At 44.9% G+C, this 21,248-nt stretch overlaps 1 protein-coding gene across 2 annotated transcripts in view; it reads right to left on the bottom strand.

Annotated features, from left to right (window-relative positions):
• LOC8042050 overlaps positions 1 to 21,248 on the bottom strand; it is a 35,003-nt gene that overhangs the window by 4,730 nt on the left and 9,025 nt on the right. The window contains exons 7-26 of one of the 2 annotated variants that reach the window (XM_029980019.3): positions 20,935 to 21,103; positions 19,959 to 20,078; positions 19,293 to 19,394; positions 18,522 to 18,761; positions 17,454 to 17,671; positions 16,004 to 16,095; positions 14,623 to 14,747; positions 13,682 to 13,837; positions 12,910 to 13,027; positions 10,589 to 10,826; positions 9,482 to 9,776; positions 8,645 to 8,851; positions 8,013 to 8,549; positions 7,212 to 7,352; positions 6,837 to 7,037; positions 5,894 to 6,194; positions 5,029 to 5,189; positions 3,902 to 4,162; positions 2,020 to 2,827; positions 582 to 973 (exon numbers count right to left, since the gene is read on the bottom strand). In XM_029980019.3, the coding sequence (XP_029835879.3) occupies positions 690 to 973; positions 2,020 to 2,827; positions 3,902 to 4,162; positions 5,029 to 5,189; positions 5,894 to 6,194; positions 6,837 to 7,037; positions 7,212 to 7,352; positions 8,013 to 8,549; positions 8,645 to 8,851; positions 9,482 to 9,776; positions 10,589 to 10,826; positions 12,910 to 13,027; positions 13,682 to 13,837; positions 14,623 to 14,747; positions 16,004 to 16,095; positions 17,454 to 17,671; positions 18,522 to 18,761; positions 19,293 to 19,394; positions 19,959 to 20,078; positions 20,935 to 21,103 (4,774 nt within the window). In that variant the 3' untranslated portion in view covers positions 582 to 689. Of the gene's footprint in view, positions 1 to 581; positions 974 to 2,019; positions 2,828 to 3,901; positions 4,163 to 5,028; positions 5,190 to 5,893; positions 6,195 to 6,836; positions 7,038 to 7,211; positions 7,353 to 8,012; positions 8,550 to 8,644; positions 8,852 to 9,481; positions 9,777 to 10,588; positions 10,827 to 12,909; positions 13,028 to 13,681; positions 13,838 to 14,622; positions 14,748 to 16,003; positions 16,096 to 17,453; positions 17,672 to 18,521; positions 18,762 to 19,292; positions 19,395 to 19,958; positions 20,079 to 20,934; positions 21,104 to 21,248 lie in introns of those variants that run through there. The other variant, XM_029980018.3, reaches the window with a different exon arrangement.

Genomic DNA, 21,248 nt, shown 5'->3' with positions numbered 1-21,248 from the left:
ACAGATGGCAAATGTCAACCATCTGACCTTACAACCACGCTTCTTTTATGCTAGTAGTCAACAGCATTTTGGTGTCGGGTCTCCGGTTCACGCGCGCCCATCTTGGTTCATAATCTACCAGATACAGTTTAATATTTACTTCTATGTGAATATCCCTTTATAGAAATTTCTGTGGCAGAAAATCCGAGGTTGTCCTAGCTTGTTGTCTTACAAGAAGGAAGGCGCGGACAGCAAAGAGAAACAATCGAATTGGTCTAGCGCTACTACGTGCAATGAATCGTGAAGTTAATTTTGCTTAAAAATAGTTGAGCAGTTTTTAATTTTTTTTTCTTTGTGAGTCTAATATAGTTTTACATTGTTCCTATGATTTTTCTAACGACTGATGATGAAACATAATTAAAGATAATAATAATAAACATAAACATTTTAATTGAAAAACTAGATTAGTCGGATTTGTAATAGAGAACGCAATCTGAAAATTGGCAATTTGTATCCGATTTTTATTTGACGCATAAAGTATCTCGCACACATCACTGCTAACGACAATGCAAAAAAAAAAACTATCGCATTAATACGCACGATGATCCATGCAACATACATTTTATTACGATCACACACCGTACACCGCGTCAAAGTCATCGTGTGTGTGTCTGGTCGTCGCGGCGGCGTGGGCGACAGAACCTAAGCACCTAGATCTTGTGGGGCACGCACTTCTCCGGCACGCGAACCTTCTCAACGATGACACTGGTTCCTACGGTGGGCAGCTCGCCAACGTCTCCGGTCTCGCGGACTCTTTGCGTCAGCTCCTTAGCAATGGGACTATCGCGCGGCAGACAGGTGAAGGGCACTTCGAGCTGGGTGCTTCCCTTCGCTTTGCGGCAGTGGGCCTTGCATGTGGGCACAAGGAACTGGCTGTAGCAGATCAGGCTCTTGCGGTCACGCATGATTGTGCGGTTCTGGTAGCACTGTTCAACTGTGGGCGGGGAGAGAGGGAGAGGGGAAACGAGGATTACGGATGGGACTCAAGATATTGTAACTCTATAAGTTAATAGCCTAATTGGTTAAATATTCGTAAAAAAAAGCAGCGCGATAGACAAAGAACTAGTAGAGCAATGAATAGAACAAGTGCTACTCTCAATGAACGTTTTAAAGAGAAATGTTTTTGGTACGCAAGTGCTGGCACGTTTTTGTTGTAGACCGTGTGACTACGTTCCCAAGTGAATCTTTGAAGATGCCGTCACGTAATCTTGTCCCCTTTCGTTATTATCTAAGTTTGTGTTCAATGGATCAGGGTTAGCCATTTATTTCAAGATTACACCGAGTTCATATTTTTCTGCAATGTTTTGCAGTGTTTTTGTTTACGCGATGTTTACAAGTTGACGGTACTATAAAATACGAGAACAATCAATAAGACCAGTGAGGTTAATTTCTTGCTAACTTTGATGTTCGGAAAGAGGCTACTGCTACACCAAAGGCACAATTCGTGTAATCATTACCTATTTTAAGTGTCGTTCACATACATATAGCTAGTTTAAACAATGCATCTAATTTGTCACTATCGTGAAAGAATACACGTTGGTACGAGGCACCTCACAAAAAAGAGCAAGCTGCTTGTGTGGATAGGTCTACACCACTTTGACGAGCAGAAGCGTAACAAAATATATTATTCGCGCTCCTAAGAAATCTACAAGCATAAGAAACGCGTTCTCCTGTACGCATAAAATGTAGTAATAAACAGTATTTTGTGTGCAAGATCTTGGTTTTGTGAATTTATCGCTATCTGCATCAGTGCTCAGTACAAAGTAACACAAGCTATAGTATTTTTTCCAGTTCGCAAGAAACGCAATTAAGACGTAAATGTCCAGTTATGCCTAGTTTTACAGAAAAACCTAGCAAAAGATTATTACAATATTAAAAACAGCCCGAGTGGCGGAGAAAGCAAAGTAAAAGCAGCACACAGTACGGACGCATTTTGTATATTAAGAAGATATATCCTGAACAATATAGCGTTGCACTGACCTGGGAACTGGCGGATCATCGGGCCGGCTTCGATTTGCTTGCTGTCGCGAACCCCCATCTTGGAACCGTATTTTTGGACACCGTCCGTCTCCCAACTCTCTTCCTTGCTCCACTTGTAGTGACCGTGGTTCTCACCGGAATGTGGAGTCACGTAATAGTGTGGCACATACTGGGCGCCATAGGGTGGGGAGGTGTGTCCCGGATACGAGGGATAGTGATGCGGTTGCTGGTGATGACCCGGATACGTATGTCCCGGATACGGATGTCCCGGGTAGTGTTGTTCCGGATAGGGATGACCCGGGTAAGGGTGATGAGGGAACTGGTGGTGGGGCGGGTAGGGCTGCTCTGGGTAGAGGTGACCCGGGTGATGGTGATGGGGGTGATGAGGAGGGTAAGAATGTGGCGGGTAGTGGTGTCCCGAGTAAGGGTGATGAGGCGGGTGTGAGTGACCGGGCTGCTGAGGGTGTTGGTGAGGGTGCTTATGACCGTGGAAATGTTGAAGGCTGGGATCCTGGTCTTCGGGCGCCTTGTGGTGCTGGTGGTGATGATCCATTACTGTAGGGTATTTGCGCTCCGGTGGGGCGATGATTTTGATTCCAAGGTTACCGCGAAGGATTTGCTTCTGGAGTGCGACGGCTAGCAGAGAAGGCACGGACTCCTGGCATTGGGAACCTCCAAAACCGTAGCTGGCAACGAACAGGCTGTAGTTGAACACAAGCTCGTTTGCAGGGGTGAAGAACTCGTACGCTGGCTCGTTGTCGTAATTGCCGCAAAGACCGCATGTCTTGCTCTGGTACAGTGGGTGGACCTTGAATTCGAGTGTGCAAAAAAGCAGCGTCATTGGTTATTCGTAACATTGTGAGCTGTCAGAGCCATGACATGTCGCGTCTTCGTATCTAGATTGTAATTAATATAGCCCGTAATAAATTATACTGCAGCATACATATGGCATTATTCTTACAAAGCATATCAAATTATTGACGATGAACGTCAAAATTCGGAGGCCAACTGGTGAATTAATGCTATATATAAATACCCAAGATCGGGAGTATTGTTGGATAGAAGGAGGAGAAAGTTTTTGGAGATGAATAATGGGGTTCAGTGAAATGACATTGTAGTGAGGGTTTATTCCTTTGTTGCCCATGCATGTAAATAGGGGTCAATCCGTGGCAGTTGTTTCTTGTTGTGCTCATTGTTACCTTGTCGCGAGTAGGTTGGCAAACTTTGAGGAAGTGGTTGAATGTATAAAAAAGAGGATATAAAACAATATCCGTTGCCGTGTTTTAGGACGGTATGTTTGTTGTCCGTTATTTATTCCGATTCTCGGGTCTTTCCGTGTGAATATCAATTTTTGTTTGTTTCTCAGCTGTCTAAGACATTACTGCATGCGTCAGTGCATGCATCAAGGGTCCCAAAGGTAGCGTCCGCTTGACTGCTTTAATATTTGCGGTCAGTCTACATCTTACCATTAAGCGAAAGCATGCAAGCCTTAGATTTATACCAATAAGTAACAGCAGCATATCTGATCAGGTATTTTCATACGTTTGATTATGGTTTGTGTAACTTTTCACATAAAATCAAGAAACATATTTCCCTGCGCAACTCTTGGCTTTGTACAACGGAATATGTACAAAACCATCTTCCTTGTAGGAATGTGGTAACGGTCTGCTTTATTAATTAGACGATTCCTACACATTACTTTGCCAAATTCTGTCTGTGCGTGATGCAGATCATTAACTTTTGTAGCCCGTTCCAGTCTTCAAGGAGAGGATTACTTACTACGTACTTCTGCGCTCCGCCACGAGTTACAGTAGAATCTGCTTTGGCGTTGCCGCGTGTACAACTCGGCTATCAGAATGGCCGCACCTCTCTAGATACTCACCCAGACGTAGGCGTTCACTCCGTCGAACACAACCTTGAAGGTCCTCAGGGTGTTGGTCAGCTGGACCACAGGAGGGTCGTGGGGTCCGCTCGTCGGGTACACGGTAATGAAAAGCTTGTGGTAGGCCTTGTAGGGCAGCACGACGTCCTTGTACTCGGTGGCCACGTACGTGGTGCCGTTGACGGTCAGGACAACCTCGGCCTTGTACAGGTCGGGCGGTGGGAGCACAACAACGGTGTCAAACAGTTGCAGGGTCAGTTTCTGCAAGAAAAAAGGAAAAAAAAAACGCCATTGTAGTCACTGACAGAATTGGAACGGCAGGACGTGTCTTTCGAACGCCCAGCCACTAGCACACCCTTCATGCCTCCAGCCGTGGTGTGGCAGCGCGCGCGGGCTCGAGGTGCACGAGGCGTTAATATGTTGTCGAAGGAATGAAGCCTGCCGTTGTCACTTTGTCAGTGACATATGTAGCTTACGGCACTAAAGCCGATCAATTCAAGGGTATACATTTACCGCACATATGACAGGATGTATATTAAACAAGGCACTTTGTGAACTGTTCCTGCGTTGACATATCTTTAACTCATATATTATTGGTTTATGCTTACATTGTCAAGACAACAACGAATACTTGATTTAGAGGACTCATGATTTACATCATAAGACGCCGGTTATACCGACACATCAAATTTACTTCCGTCAAAAATTAATCGAGAATCGGCGAACCACTGTATGCTACAAAAGTGGCCAAAAGTAATATCTTAATTCATAAATAGTGTTTCAGATCTGGAGTCATGTTCGATACATATTGTGTGTTATTTATTCACATCTTCCTGGACGACTTTCAGACAGCGACTCTAGGACCTTTTGTTGTAAGTCCGTGAAAGGGCTCATGTTGAACTATATTAAAGTCCAACCGTATCTTTGCTATATTCAAAGTAATCGCAAAAATACTAAAATTTCTTGTTCTAGACTTACTGTAGTTCAGCTAGATCTAGAAAAACCGCTATTAACGATTACGAGAGGCTGGACAACGGTTCAGTCGCTCTCAAAAAAGTCACGGCGGCGAGAATGTTTTCTTTTCTGTGCTTGCAAGACCATGTTTATGAGTTCTGATTGTACCGCACCTTGGTGCCGACTTCGAGGTCCAGGGGTTCAAGGACGACCGAGAAGTCGCTCCTGGTTGTGCAGTCTCCAGTAAGCAGGTACTTGCACTCGTCCTTCAGCTCAAGAGGGTAGCTCACGTTGTCGTACGTGCGCAGGTAGTTCTTGCCAACGCCGCAGGGCACTTAAAGGTAAGGAGTGGGATCAGGTTCACGGCAGGTAAAAACTTGACTTTTATATTTCTTGAACAACGGAACTGACTGTTCTTGCTAGCTGAATAATTCGGCGGCTAGGGCGTTAGTCGCACATGTTTTTGTTTTTTCTGCCCTCGTTTTTTTTTTAAATATTTTTCCCGCAGTTCCAAGTGGTACGGAAAGTTTAGGCGAGTATTCTCATTTTTGCTCATACATTTCTAGGGACGAAGGCGCCAGCGACGTAAGGTTTTTATGTTCTCAGAAAAGAAGCTTCCCAAGCGATTTTAGCAAACGAGATTAACAATACTGCGGTTGCTTTAATTTTTGCAGTATTGATTTTCTACAATTATAAATATTAATCTGCAGAGGTGTGACTAATAAAGTGCAAGCGATTGTTTCTAATTTTTTTTAGAAAGAAGTAAAAATAATCAAGAACTCTGAACTGAATAAATTCCTACTCTTCGAGATTCAAAACCATTACTACAGATCTTGATGCGTACTGGGTACTCTAAAGGAAATCTTGTATAGTTTAATATGTAAAGAAGCACGCTCGAAACTTAATTGTACATTTAGGTAAATAGACAGACAGTGCACAGACTCAAGGGCTACATGCGAAATCAAGGTTTGGACACCTGCTTGACTTGGAGATACAAAGAAAGCTGGTATACACTCGAGGGCATTACAGTGTACTCACAGTAAGGGAAGCCGTTGTAGTGGGAATGCAGGAAACGGTCATAGCCGGACAGCAGCAGGTTGGGCGAGTAGAACTCGGAAACCTTGAGGTTCTTGACGGTGAGCTTCTCTCCTGGCAGGACGACAACTCCGGAGCCGACGGTCACGAAGGGGTTGACGTGGCTCTTGTTGAAGTAGAGGGTGAACTCGGGCTCGACCTGGTGTGTCAAGTGAGGCAAGGCTTGGAAGGTGACGTAGGGGAACAGCTTGTACTTCAGGTAGTTGAGGGATTTGAAGGCGTACTTCTTCAGGACAAGATCCTCCTGTTGGGCGGGAAATATGAATAAAACATTAACCGATATTGATGAATGCGGTTCATCGTAAAGATTCCCCAAAATACAAAATTTTGTGATCTTGATCAGGGCCACTTAAGATGGATACTACGATATGCACATTGAAGTTTACCTATCTTCAGAGGGCAAGGGGATGGCAGAGAAGTGTCGCTCGTCAAATATTGAGTTCTCATACGCATCCCTGTTGGCTAGCCTTAACTTATTATTGAATTTCGTAGGGGTATATAAGTATTATGTCCGAGCCTCACCCATAACGTAAGCTAAATAGCAGCGTTTTTTGAAAGTGTGCTTAATATTCTGTCGCATAGGTCGTGCTGATAAAATAAATGTGCTTCGGCACTGCACAAAAGGCTATACACGCTACAACCACAAGATCGATAGAATATGTTCAACGTATATACCACTTTTTACAATCGCCAGCATTTGCTTCATACTCGGACTTAAATCAAATCACGCCTTAAAATGTACTAGGGACGTCTCGAAAGGCTCTCGTGCATCCATGGCCTCTCTTCAGACGCCTCGGCGTGCTGCCTCGAAACAAAGCAATCACATAACGGTCCTGAGATAGCTTTCCTAATGACGGAACCTCTCCAACGTATGTCATCTACTTACGGCAAAGTGCTGGGGCACCTTAACGTGAACCACTTGGTGGTTGAGGTGGGCGTCGAAGGTGGTTGCCAGACGGCAAGCGTAGCTGACCGCGAATCCGTTGTGCTGGTCTTCAAGACACTGGGGCACGAACCACTTCAGGAGAGGTGCGCCATCGTATCCGTGGACGCCAAGGACTTGCTCCTCAGTCTTGGTGGCATTGTACTGCAGCGGCGACAAGGACACAGTAACATACTAGGTTAAATATTTGGACATCTATCGATTACGCCACTAATTGTGGTCACTCGTGGTCAGAGGACCACGAGTAACGGCAGGTGTTGTGAGAAAATATCAAGCCCTCCCTGTTCATGGAAGCGAATGCATTGATGAAAAACTTACGGTGACTACGATGGGCTTGGTGAGGTCGTCTCCGTAACGGATGTAGAGGGTGGCGTTAGCGACGTCCTTTCCGAGGAAGGAAGGCACATAGTAGAAGGGGCTTGGCACGACGGGGTGAGTCACGTTCAGGAAAAGAGACAACTGGAAAGGCAAACGAGCATTAGCTACAATGATTTAATTCTTCAGCTGTTCGTTTGAGTGAGGTAGCGCTATTGTATATCAATAATGCAAAACTTGCATTTTCGGTTGCGAAGTTGATAAAAATTTATAAGTTCGCTTTCAGTGCCGTATATTCGTAGTATACTTATCAGTTATGCTTTTAGGATGTATCTTGTATAACATTACCTCCGCAGTATTTCTTTAAGCTTAAAAAATATCCTTCAAATCTGAACAACATATGCTTCTGCGTAAACTTGCCCAGAGTACGTCTTTCAATGTTCTATGCTTTCTAACGCCTATTTTTTGTTATTTGGTGGCTTTCACAATTTTCAAACATTATTAATGAATGAGACTAGACAAGATGAACCGAAAATTGTCATAAATGATATGGGTTGACATTTTTTTTGTGCCATGTGCTCGCACGCAAGTCTAAAATTATAGATCGAACCGCACGTTGGCTAAAGTTACAGCAGTGGTAAACTGAGCAGTCATGGGGTCAATTTCGCAATATTAAGTAATTGGTTGGGGATTATATTTAGAATGTGGCACCAGGATCACAAACTACTTTCTTCCGAATATTTTGGAGTTAATCCTATCTAACACTTTTGTCTAACAGAAGTGTGCTTAATTGAGCCAACATACCTTTGGAAGGAAAGTGGTCTCCACATCGAGGTAGAGCTTCCTGGACGACTTGTCTAGGGTGCGAAGGCCAACGTAGTTGAGCTGGACTCCCTTCTTGACGGCTCCACCGTCCTTGCCCTCCAAGGTAACCGTAAGAGCGTGCTTGGTGTGTGTCTTGTTCAAGAACGTTGGCACGGTCCACTTGTACTGGGTACGATGCGTCTTGGGTGTCTTGTGATGCGACTTGTGGTGCGTGTGGTGGCGCGTGTGGTGGTGGGTGTGGTGAGCCTTGCGGACCTTGGAAAGAATCGGCATTCCAGAGATTTCTTCGTAATCCTCAATGGCTTCCACGTACTGAGCCGGGAACTCCCAGTGATGCTCTTCCTCCTCGTGGTGCTCTTGCTCATGGTGGTGCTTCTTGCCATGGAAGGGGTTAACCCTAGCAAACCAGCTGGCCTCCTTGGCGGCGTTCACCTCTGGGTACAGGCCTTCTTCCTGGTGCAATGTCGCCTCAACCAGTTCCTTGAGGTTGTTCTGGTACTTAAAGGTGGCGGTCCACTGGAAACATAAAGCGATTCATTGAATTACCGCTGCAATATCTAACCTTATGACCATCAAGCATGGACCTCAGCTTTTAAGTTCACCAAACATACCTCAGTCACGGGGTCAGCAGCGTATGGCTTCACGTCAACGCTGAGGACGGTGTGCTTGTAGGTCTTGCTTGAGATCCATTGCAGCAGGGCGTCCAGACGAGTGGTACCTTCTGGAAGAACCTTGTAGAGCGGCGGCTTGGACCACGGCTGGTGGCTCACAGCGCTCACATCCACGTTCAGAAACTCGCCGCCGTAGGTCTTCTCGTACTGCAAACAGGATGATAACTAGTTGGCTAATTTTGGGAAATACACCCAGATTTAGAACAGAAAATAACCTGTTGTGTCAATTAAAAAAGTTCCTATAATTAGGTGGCCACTCACGATTCGGATCGTGACATTGATCTGTTAATTTTGTAATCAATTACTGTTTTTGCTTTATATTAATTAAGTGGAATTTTTCATCGTGCCTACTTAGTTGACATAGCTGCTCCACTTGTAGAAAACCTACAGAGTGTCAAATAGGTCATCGTGCAGTAGCCTGCCTGCCTGCTCTTCAGTAAACCTGAGAGGTTTACAGAACGGATAACAGGAAATAAGAACTACCAAAATTGAGCTGCGAAACATGAGCAGTCAACTAGAGTCGTGGTGTGCAAACGCGCAAAGTCGGCGTAAGTGCGGAGTTTATCACGGGGACTCCATATTTAAGCGACCAAGAAATACAAGAGTTCATTTTGAAGGCTACTCGTATGACGATGTTAGCTTCCTCTGCTACTTCCACCTTTCCAGCGTTGCTCATTTTATTTATGAATTTCTACTGCATTGATAAAGCAATATTGCACCAATCCTACGTTTCACTGTGGCTATAAAATAGGAGTGTAAGGAGGATCGGGTACGCACGGTGTAGGGCACGGCCATGCTCTTGATGCACTTGCTGTATTCCAGGAAAGGAGTGGTCAGAGGCTCGAAGATCTTGTTGGTGGTCAAGACGTGCTCCGTGCACTTGGCGCTGAGGAACACGCGTCCGTAGTGGGGCTTGACAGACACCTGCAACTGCTGGGCGTCTTCCTTGCTGTACTCCACTTCCACGGTGTGCTTAAAGTTGAGCTCCTTGGTGTCGGTCAGGACGACGGTGGGAGACGGCGTACCGACGAGGTCGGACACGAACACGCGGACCTGGTTCGTGGTGAAGAGGCTGCGAGAGTAAGGCGTGGACGTTTTTTGGTATGCTAGATAATGTAAGGGCAACGCCATTGATAGCTCCCTTGGCTATGGGCCATCGCGAAAAATTACGAGGTTGTTTTTTCTTTAACGTTCACCCAATCACACGTCATTGGGGTGTGATCAGATGAGCTCTTAGTCTTCAGGTGTAAATGAGGCAGCGCCTATGACTGCAACTGTGTTTTGGCAGACGTAACAACAATTAGAAATTCTCGGCTGCTTAAATATGCCAGCACTCGCATATATATGGCATATGCTCTGCTTAGAGGTGCCTTTCTCCAAACTTTAGCGAGTACGTAGGAGCACGATACACGCCAGCTGCTTCGCGTCCTGATATTTTCCGTTTTAGCTTTCTTGCGTTTTTTTGTGCTTCTTTTTCCAGCGGTGGTGTGTCTAGTTTAGGAGCTTGTAATACGTTTTAGAGTACGAATTCATTAAGAAAACGGCGCTTCAACAAAAAAACAAATATCGCGCACTTACAAACAAAGGGACATTGTGGTTTTATTACACAAAATAAACTACCGAAACATGTTGTTTGTTTGTTTAAACCATTAAATAAAAAAACCACACCCTAAAAATTGCCCACTTTATATTTTGCTTCCTTTGATCACTTTACCACAAGAAAGGCGTAGATTCGGGATTCTCTGGCACTCCATCATACTTTTACACACAGAGGGACGTGCTTCCAATAAACAAAATTATCCGTGTTATAAATGGTGCAGGTACAAATCATACTCTTATCATCGCCGGTTCTTTTTCTCGAAGCGAGGCGCAAACTAGGCTTACCTCGGGTGAACGGTTCCGGTGAACTTGGCGCTGACTGGGAGGAGGCTTCCCGGAGCGGTCTGCAGGCTGAGGGCAAGCTTGTCGAGCTTGAGCGACAGCAGGACTGGGTGCTGGATGGTGTGCACGACGGGCAGACCCACGGGGCTGGGCTCGACATGGTACAGCTGCTTGGGCAGCACCAAGCGCACGAAGTGGTAGGTGAGACCCTCCTGGCCGACCTTGTGAACCAGCTCAAGAACTGCGGTCCGGGAAAAGACGAACCGAAATATTGACACGGTGTTGCGTACGCTGTCGTTTCGTTCCTGGATCTACAGTCAACAGAGAGTTGTAAAGTAGGGGAGCCTAAACGCTTTGCGTACTCCAAGCAGCTTGGAGCATCGCACTGCACATTCGCAGTGAAACGACCCGAAGCTTTTTTGGGGAACCCAGAGCCATTCAGGACCCCTATTTTAAAAACTCTCCACTGACAAAGCGCCGTAGCTTGGAGCACGCGAAGCGAAAGTTCGCGCTGCTGAACCCAGAGGTCCTCAATTCGATCCCCGGCGAAGATACTAGGCGCCCACTGAGGCTGACTCACTTTCCGCTCTCTAAACATACCCACTGCACGCAATTTTACACTGATATCTCAAGAGACGCGGGTTCTGCCATGTCCCGAGCATCTCATTATCGGCCCGCGGCCAATAATCTTACGCCGTTATAAAAAAAGAAAAACATAAAAAAAAAACGCCGGGGAACAAATTACGAGCAAGGAGCGCCACCTGTGGCACATCTTGCGTTTCTCCGGTGGTCAGTGATTGTAGCTTCTTTCTGCCTTTTATTATAGAGCCGCGAATAGCTCGGGAATTGTTCTAGTTCTACCAGTGCCTAAGCTTTTCAAAATTGCGTCTTTTCGTAAAAAAAAAACCTGTAGTCGGTGAAAGATTAAGAGTTTCTACTTTAGCAAAGCGAACGCTAAAGAGGATGGCAACCTCCTTTCCAGCATTCGCTCTCCCAAAGTGGAAAGAAATGGGATGAGCTTTTCCTGAATCCCTGAATTATTAAGCTGCCATCGATCAAAGTCTTTTTTAATGAAACAATTTTCTAAATGAGAAAATTTGAAAAAAATAAATATAGTCACTTAAAGGACGACCGAGCAAGGATGAATACGAGCCTATGACTATTAAGAAGAAAGTAATCAACCGCGACTATGCTACCGATTGTCGCTTGGTGTAAAGCGGCGTAATTCCCTCTGTGGACGCAATTGTCATTTCGATAAAGTTACATTATATCCAGGAGTATGGCTGATATCTTCGTTATCTACAGCCAGACGATTACGCGGAAATTTAGAAGCCGTTTATTTTATCCCCGGTCATTTTAAAAGATTCTAGTTTGATTCTTTCATTTTTAATGAAATTAAAATTAAAGTTAAATGAAACTAGCAGCTGTGTGTCCTATCCTGTCCTTTTTTTCTTTGTGTTCTAGTTTAATTCTAAAGCTGAAGCTGATATATTTACATTTTAAAGGGGCTGCGCAGGAATATTCTGATGTAAGGTTTTTCATTTTACACGAGCTTAATGGCAGTACTGGAATCCAAGTTCACTCATACTGAGTACCACTGACCAAGAACCGTATTTGTTAAGGTGTAATTTCAAGGATAAAAGCGGACGTTTGCTATTGCACTCTCCTTCGAAAAACCTAATGGCGCAGTTCGGAATTAATTGATTGCGTCGTATATATGTTTAGACAGCTGGAAGTTAGTCTGCCTCAATGGGCGACCTGTCTCTCAGCTGTAGATGATAAATTTAGCCAGTGCGGTACAACCACTCGTAGAACCTGAGGTCTGTAACATGCAAGAAGCTGCGGTGATACGCGGCCGCATGCCAGTAGGATGCTGCTCCCCATCGAAACGGTCAGGTCGGGGATTGAACTCGTAGCTCGGTGTCGCGGCGTTGCCGCAGTTTCCCGAGTGGCAATGTTAGAACGCAGTTCGTAAATTAAACCCGAGCATTGAGTAAGAACTCGATTTGGGTTCGTGATAATCAGTAGCTCCACAAGCATTCTTGCAGCAGATTGTGTCCAATCGCTCCAATGACGCTTTAGCCGAACCCTAGCGATGTCTGAAACTCAGTGCGTGCCCCGTGTTTTGCCAACCCAAACACGTGGTTATGATAAACATGGGCGGCACATAATCGACTCCATATAACGTGGCCGCTTTGTCTGGTTTCGAGTTGGGGGGGGGGGGGGGGGGCGATTTATTATGATCGGTACTAGCGCAATGTTGAACCGCGCTTTGGGCTTGTTTTGGACGCTGACTTTCGAGAACGATTAACTCGGACACTCACGCTCCTTCTGCAACTCGTGGAAGAGCTCTTCGTCGACTGGGAGGACAGCCTCGCCGGTCAGGAACTGCCAGAGCAGGACGGCCTTGGGGGTCTCCACCTTGCGTGGCTCCACGTTCAGCTGCAATTGCGAGGCAAAAAAAAAGGCCCATCGGTTACTAAGTTCGAAGCTCTTGATTGATTATCGACAATGCTGTTTGATGGGAATCTCCAGACAGATCGCTTCATAACCGTAAGAACGCATGCGTTACTGAGACGTGAAAGCGGAGATGGGTACATGACGATATTGTGGTGCTTTACAATTTTAAAAATGAAATGCGTCGCCTTGATCTTTAAGCAGCGGAAGGTCAGCCTAGTTTGATGTACTATCAACTTGTGAATACGCTGTCGATGGGTGATTTGCCTAGTTCAGCACGATTTCCATCCCTGTAAGTATAACGCACTCCACACCGTAGTGATTACAGGAATGCAGGGCGGTACACTGTTCCTTCGTGCCCGTCAGGAGTCGTAGTAAGACTATATTTCTCTTTGCCTTAAGTTCGAACGCAGTCAGCGCTACGAGAATATAGGACCCGTCAAACAGCGTTAAAAAAGCGAAATACCGGACCTTCCTTGTACATGATTCTTTCAGGGATGAAAGAACACCATGTTTATATGTTTTCGACACTGTTTGATTGGCCCCATCAGCTCGTTGCGTTAGCTGCGTTCGGACTTAAGTCGAAACAAAGAATGGCGGTGTTTTTTGTTCTAAATATTTGTTTGATTGGTACGTTACCTCCTTGAAAAGACTGGTCTCGCGGGTGTGGTGTTCGAAGTGCCTGGGGGAGGTGTCCAACTCTCCTTGAAGGGCCAGCACCACCTTGGTGAGCAGACCATCATGTCCGAAGACGTCGTCCAAAACCTTCTCGCCTCCCTTCAGCAACAGCTTGCCCTGAAATGACGTCAAACCAGTTGGTCATAACATCAAACAAGTTTAACAAAGAAAAAAAACTGGATTAGCTGCTATGTATTTGCATTAACAAAATTTGAATCTCAATACCGTTTAGACGTAAATAGTTATTTGTTTATTGAAAGTTTGTAAGTATGTCGCATAATTTAATACGAAAATCATTGGACAGCTATTTCCGTTAGGAAGATTTCTGGGGTTTTTAGAAACCAGTATGGTGGCCGAGGATCTAGACATATTTTGCTTACAACACACATAGGATAGGACCGCATACATAAACTATACCTAAATAAATAGTAGCACTGGGAAAAGTATTTTAGAAGAGAATACAAAACACAGCAATCGAACTTTTTTTTACCTATGAGACGCTCCCAGCAAACTGCAATTTCGCATTGATCACCACCGCGTTTTATTGCCGTCTTTATTTTGAATGTTAAGCCAAACAGAATCCTATAGTACTCCCACAGACTGCTTAGATAAAGCGTGGCTTGTTTTAAATACCATTAAAGACAAATATAAATATAAAAATGCGACCAACCGAAAAACACATTTGCTTATAGCATGAAAAGCTAAAGATATAGCTCAAAGTTTCTCTGCACGCGTATTTAAGAGTTAGTGCTCACGTGCGAATCTCACCTATATCCCTCGAACTAATTGACAATTATTTTGCTTATCATGTGACGTTCGTCTTGTGTTCCGCCGCCATGAGATATTAGTCTTGTCTAGACCATTTCAAATAACGCCGTTTATTGCAACGGCGCCGTGCTTACCGAGAGCAGAGTCTTGAAGTAGGGGCCGAGGTTGTACTTGATTCCATGAGAAAGGTAGCTCGGGAAGAACGAGGTGTTGGTGGCAACCTTCTTGAAAAGACTCTCCAGACCGAAGAGGTGCTCGGCTGTACATACAAAAAGCAATAACACCCATGTTACACCTTTCCTGTCTGGACTGGTTTCGTAGCATGTGGTTCTGGGTATAGCACCTATCAGGTTAGGAATTCAGTTTAACGCGACGGCGTTAACGAACTCTCGTTGCAGAAAAGCCGGCCTTGGTGGCGTGACGCAAAATCCTGATTGGTCGATGGGGTCATGACGTCATATCAAACAACTCACAACGCTCACGTGAAACGTGACGTCACGCGTAGAATGAAAGTGATTAAAAAACGACATGTATTGCGAATTAATGGTCGCCGCACGTTAAAAATGATTTTACTTTAAAAAATAATTAATTTGCCCTAAAAACTATTTGAAGAATTTTTGTCAGTACCCGAAACCACAACCCTTCGGTTGCAAGGCACGCTTGCATGGTGAATGAGAAAACTATGCGAAGTGGGCCCGATAACGTTGTCGCGTTCCAGTCTAAAAGGCGAAGCTTAACCGTCCTCCAAGCTTTTTTTCTCTCCTGTACAGACTTTTCAGGTAAAATTTTCCTGAATTTCATTGTGCGCAAGTTTTCCTATGTAGGCTACTGCGCACTTAAGTCTAAACGAATGCTTATTGAATCAGCTTCGAATTTACTTGGCTTATGTATGATAGTGTGATCCACATGTCTTTGCATCGTTAAACTGGTTGTTTTGAAAGAGGAAAATTAGGAGTACTGGTGTGCGTCATTAGAGACACTCTTTCTTAATGTGAGTTATATTTTGAGAGCTTACTCAATAATTTTTTCGGAAGTACTTGTAACAAACACAAATGCTCTTTCCAATTGCAAGTAACTATTATGGTTCATTGTGTATCCAAATCTAACGAATCTTGATGCATCTAGTGTCCTGTACAAGACTTTCGAGGCAAGCATGAGCCTAAAGGAGCAACCGAGAGTGTACTCGAAACACATAATTTCTCAGTAGTGCCAGGTTTCTCGATAGGTTAGGCCAACACTGATCTAGGCAATAGGGCGACCAGCATTTCCCGAAGTTTCGTGCAAGAACCTTATAGGTGTTCACTGGGAAGGCGCCTAACTATGAACGTATATTCATAGTTAGACCTAAACGGTGAATGACTTTTAGTGATTCCTTTCCACGTAAGCGCGGGCTGTATCAGTCTCAACACTTTTGGGGTATTCGCTCATAAAGAAATAATAGACACTGGGTAAATAGAAAGACCATACACAACCGTAAACTGAATCGTTCTCGCACAAAGGCCGCTGCTGACTTACCGTTGTAGTACGTGTGCTTGTACAGGTGAGCGAACCTCAAGCCGAAGTCATGAGGCTTGAGATGGGTGAACACTCCACGAACACGGCTGGCCCTAAGGCAAGAAGTGGAGACACCGATCTTTTACAAACGAAAAATCTTACATTTGCATCTTTCATTCCTCATCGGAGATTTTTTTTTATTTGTGTTACGAGGGCCTCGCAGTGTTCAAGAAACAAAATTTAAACAAAAGTTGACATTTTTTAGTTGATTGAGCAGTAGCATTAAGTGACCTTTGTTAGCCTTGGTGTGAATAGCAAAAAAACCTTTGTGTAGAAATATATTGCCATTAATTACACCGTCTTTTACAGCGTCAGATGCACTGGGCTTGTAGTACTGGGCGACAGTCGTGTTGCTGAAAACGAACGGATCAGGCGCACGCTAGTCGCAGGTGGTTTCGGTGCCAGAAGAGGTCGAGTGCAGCGGGGATACTCTCGCCATTTCGTTGATACTAGTCCCGCTGAAAATCATGAGATCGCGCCTTTCACCGCTAGCTCTATCTCGCCTTCGGTCGCCGCTCCCTCGGCGCTCTAAGCCTTTTCGCGCCGGAACAAGCAGCGGCTGCTCGACGGCGTTAACGCGCCCGTGACAGAGAACGTCGTCGATGTGTAAGTGCCGACGGTCTTACCCTGGGTGTAAGAATGAAACGCGTTCGCGTCAAGATTGCGCTGTGAGTGAAAGTAAAGTGGCCCACAGAAGCGAATGGTTCGAAGCGAGGAAGAGAGGACGCTAGTGCGACCAAGCAATTTTTGCAGCGCGTCTGCAAGAGCGTGTTTGATAGTAGCTGTTCTTTGTGTGGTCGGTTGTGCTATACGCGAGACGCCGCGCGACGCTGCGTCACCGGAATCTCTAGTGAATTACGAAACAATGTCATCGAGATGTCACACCAGTTAACGCTGTCCATTCGCATTACGTCGCGTAAATGTCCGCGCATTTGTTTTTTTTTTTTTTTTTTGTTAACGAGTCTTTATGCATATGGCTGTTTAGCAGACTGATGTCTTTCTACAAGCGCCTCTAGAATTTAAAATTTCAGGAGATGGTGAACCAATATTGATCGTACTGCTACCTCAAAACATGACTTCAAGCGCAAGCGCGCGGCGTGTTACCGTAATGTTCAAGCGATTTTCTAAAGCTGCCTATATTCCGTTCCCCAGTAAGCCGACGGTATGGTGGAAGCTATGTTCTCTTTGGACGAGTCATACGTCTATATTTTGCCACGTGATCACGATCCCGCCCTTACGCACATACGAAGGGCGGGTCAAGTGATGAAAGGAAGGCGGGTGATTGGACCGGCGAGCACGTAGCTTCCACTGCACTGTTAGCTTGGGGATGAAGGAGGAAGACGTGTTAACCTAAACTCGCATGCCTTTACATTAGACCAAAGCGAGCACGCTACTACAGAGCACTACTTACAGAAGGCTGTTGACGGGGCGCTTGTCCTTGACGATGGACTTGAGGGCAGTGTACACGTAGGTTCCGAACTCGAGGCTAAGGTCGGTCTTGGCAGCGAGGACGACTTGCTGCAGGTCCCACTTGGCGGGCACAGTCTTCAGCCAGATGTCAAAGGCCAGAGTCCTCAGGTCGGTCGGTTCGGTGGTGTTCAGCACCAGGGTACGGACGAGCGGGCTCACCTAGACGGTCACAATGCACACGCAAGTCAAGAAATGCCGATGACATTGGGACATCATGGTCGACGTCTTGAACAATGTCCACAGCGGGAATCGTACTCCCCCCCCCCCCCCCCAAAAAAAAAAAATTGGCGGCGTCCATTATTTCTAAAGTTCTAAAATGCGGGGAATGCAGTACTAAAGCGGTAATCGTTTACATTTTGCTGAGAAGACATTTGACAGGCGTTTCGGAGGGTGAAGAAGCTTTTTCTTTATCATATTCCCGTTACATTCAGCTGAAAAATTATCTTCACATGATGCCTGGGCACGTCACGTGGCGTCCCTTTATCCGCGAAATTTAGCGGGAAAACAGAACTGGGTTGTAGGTGAAGTCAGGTCTCTCGCTACATTTGGCGGAATACTGCTTTTCTCTGTTTGTCACGTGACGTCACTTTTTCCCCGCTAGATTTCTCAGGGAAAACCTTGTTGTAGTGGCGTCATGCGATGTTAGTTATCACGCCCAACTTATTGGTGAAATTGAATTTGTGTATACGTCCCGCGTCGTGAATTTCTTCGCTGTATTTAGCGGGAAACCGCACTGAAAGAACGGAAAGACAAATCTCCGTTGAACAGCGCTCCCACTCTTAATACACAGTCTGCTGACGCTGCCTTCAGCGTTCCTTGTGAGACGCTTCTCAGACATATGTCACACAAAAAATGCTTGCAGACATATTCGAAACACGTACGAAGCAACCATTCTTCGAACGTGCTTGTGAATATCATGCCTGCAGCGAACATCGTCTCGTCTGTGTGATGTAGGACCAGTGGGACTGGGAATTTAGGAAACATTCTATGCTCTCAAGACGTTTCTCACCTCCTTCGGGTAGTACTTGACGACGTGATCAAGAGCGAGCAGAGCGGCCTTCTTCACGAAGTAGACGGATTCGAGGTAGTCCTCGTCCTGGCTCACAAGCCTGTACAGGTTCTCGGCGGTGCCGTTCACGTAGGCCAGCAGCACGGGCAGGACCTCGGGCTTGGCGAACTTGCCGAGGCCGTGCAGGTAGGCCACGACCTTCTTGAAGTCGTCAGTCTGCTTCAGTGCCTCGCTGATGGTCTGCACAATAAATAAATGCGCGCGTTAAGCATTAAATCATAGGTCGTCCTTTTTAGTAAGCGTAACCTGTATATTTTTACGTCCAAATTTGATAGAAAGAATAACGTCTTTATAATTTATCTTATGCCGATTGATGAACTGAAGGAAATAATTTGTATTTTACAGTGATTTTCTAGTTCTACTTGAAACTGTTCCAACAGACTTATATCATGGACTTTGGAACTTGACTGTGCATTCGCTTATGTTCGCCCAATTCCTTGTTTGTTTACAGGATTTCCTTAACCGTGCCAGTTTTGTAGCGATAAAACTTACGCATGTCTCAATCAAAGCACTAACATTCAGCAAAGTCTAAACAAACGGTTATTTTCTTATGCACGTTGCATGTAAATACTGAAATGCTAATAATGTACATAATGCTTAATTACTAAGCAACCTAAGACCAATCATTTACATTGTTTTCAGGTTATAGCATAACATGACAATGTAAAATGCCGACTGCAGCTATATTGGCCTAATGATTTTCGTGCTTACCAGAACGTACTGTTTCAGGTCCTGGACAGTGCACTGTGCGCCCACGGGCAGATAAAGCCTGTGAAGCGGAGCATGTTGCTCAACTTCGACCAGGTATCCTTCCTGAAAGATCAAAGTCGCCCGGTTGTAGTTTCAGTGATGGACATCACAAACCGAGCACCCTACACAAACATGAGTACACTTCACGTGAAAGCAATTAAGATAGCGAAAAAAACTAACTTCTGTGAATAAAGCTTTCAGCCGTCATAAAAAGTGAACTCCTAATGAAGTAACAAGTCATCGAAGAAATTCGCGCAGGCTTACGCGGTCATTCAATGCGCCAAAGGACTTCTTGAAAAAAAAAAAAAACCGTTACTACTCAAATTTTTACAACGTGTATTCTACACGAGATTTTTCATCCCTCATTGTCTTTTATAAGTGATTTAGTGGTGGTTTTATGCGTTACTTTACTTTTAATTACAAACAGGGAGGCACAATATGATTTTATTACTCAACATATTTTATTCAAATACATTTCATCACATTAAACTTTCTGCACCATGTCTTTTATCCCACAAAGTGAGGTGTTATAAACCCGCACTATAGAAAGCAGTTACCTTCTTTATTTATTTTTTATTTTTTTAATAAGGCCCTATTTTGTTCATGGAATGAAACAATATACGATACCTCGTACGAGGGGTACTCGACCTCAGATGGGCAGGCCTCGTTGACAAGCTCGCCCAAGGTGTGCAAGAGCGTGGAAAAGACAAGAGGGGGAAGGACTTGGCTCTGGCCCAGGGCGAACTCCTGCAACAAACCACGTTGGAAATTGTTCAGCAATCATTGCTGCTCTACTGTAAACATCATGCAAGATGAAGGCTGCGGCTTCTAAGGATCAAGAAGAGTCCAGAGCTGGGGCATCACATGTCTGCCAGACAACCAGCGCTCGGTTGTATTTTTTTTTATTACCTTTCTTTCCTTCTGTATTCAGCCGGTCTAACCCAAAAAATACATGTGATGCCTCCGCTTACTTCTGTAGGAGCTCATATCATCGCAGAGATATTTTGGTAGCACACGAACTTTTTGGATGCTGTTAGTTACCTTTAAGTGTTATGTTCCTTTATTGTTGCGTTTGAATATTGCATAAAAATAATGTAAAACCAACAACTTAAAGAGTCTGCTGTTGGTCGAATTTTGGTTACCCTACACAAATAAAGGTAGCGCTAAGGGCAAGGGCGATTCGAAGACACAGACACGGCGTTACCTTTATTTGTGTTTTATATAACCAACTAGCCCTGTCATGTGATCTTAGTACAATTTTTTTTTCTATAATGGGCCCTTTTCCGTGTTTCTCTCTGAAACCCATTTCCTTTGATATTGCACTTCTGCTTTATCTTCCTTTGATTTTTATGAAAACCTCAGTTGTGAATAAGCGCTTGTCCGTGTCTGTATCTTCTACTTGCCCTCGTCTTTAGCGCTACCTTTACTTGTGTAATGCATAACCAACGAGCCTGTCATGTGATCCTAGTAAAATTTCTTGGTTACCCTGTCACAGGTCAAGAGACCCGAAATACATATACTTTAGGTCTAGAAGACTGGTGCCCCAAACTGCTTTAAATGTGCTGTCACAGCACATGGGCTACTGAGTCTTGGCGAGACCTACCAGGAACTTCTCGATTGTCTCCTTCTCGGGGTAGGCCTTGAAGGCAGCGACGTCCTGAAGGACACGGGCAGCTTCGTTGCGGGTCAAGAGGTTCTGCTGGAGCAGGTACAAGACAAGGTCCAGGGAAGACTTGGTGCCTGCCTTGCCGATGAGGTCAACCCACAGGGACCTGAGAGACGGCAAAAAGCATGGATTAGTGTCGGTAAATAACCAGGTAAAGTATCGCGTAGATTACTTGTCTGGAATGCATACCCACGTTTGCACAACATTCTCGCTTAATTCTTTTTTAAATATTTTAAACCTTTCTTGCAAGA

Source organism: Ixodes scapularis, unplaced genomic scaffold, assembly GCF_016920785.2.
Source record: "Ixodes scapularis isolate PalLabHiFi unplaced genomic scaffold, ASM1692078v2 PGA_scaffold12__126_contigs__length_90152505, whole genome shotgun sequence".
Classification (NCBI taxonomy): domain Eukaryota; kingdom Metazoa; phylum Arthropoda; class Arachnida; order Ixodida; family Ixodidae; genus Ixodes; species Ixodes scapularis.
This window is presented reverse-complemented; position numbering and strand designations above follow the sequence as displayed.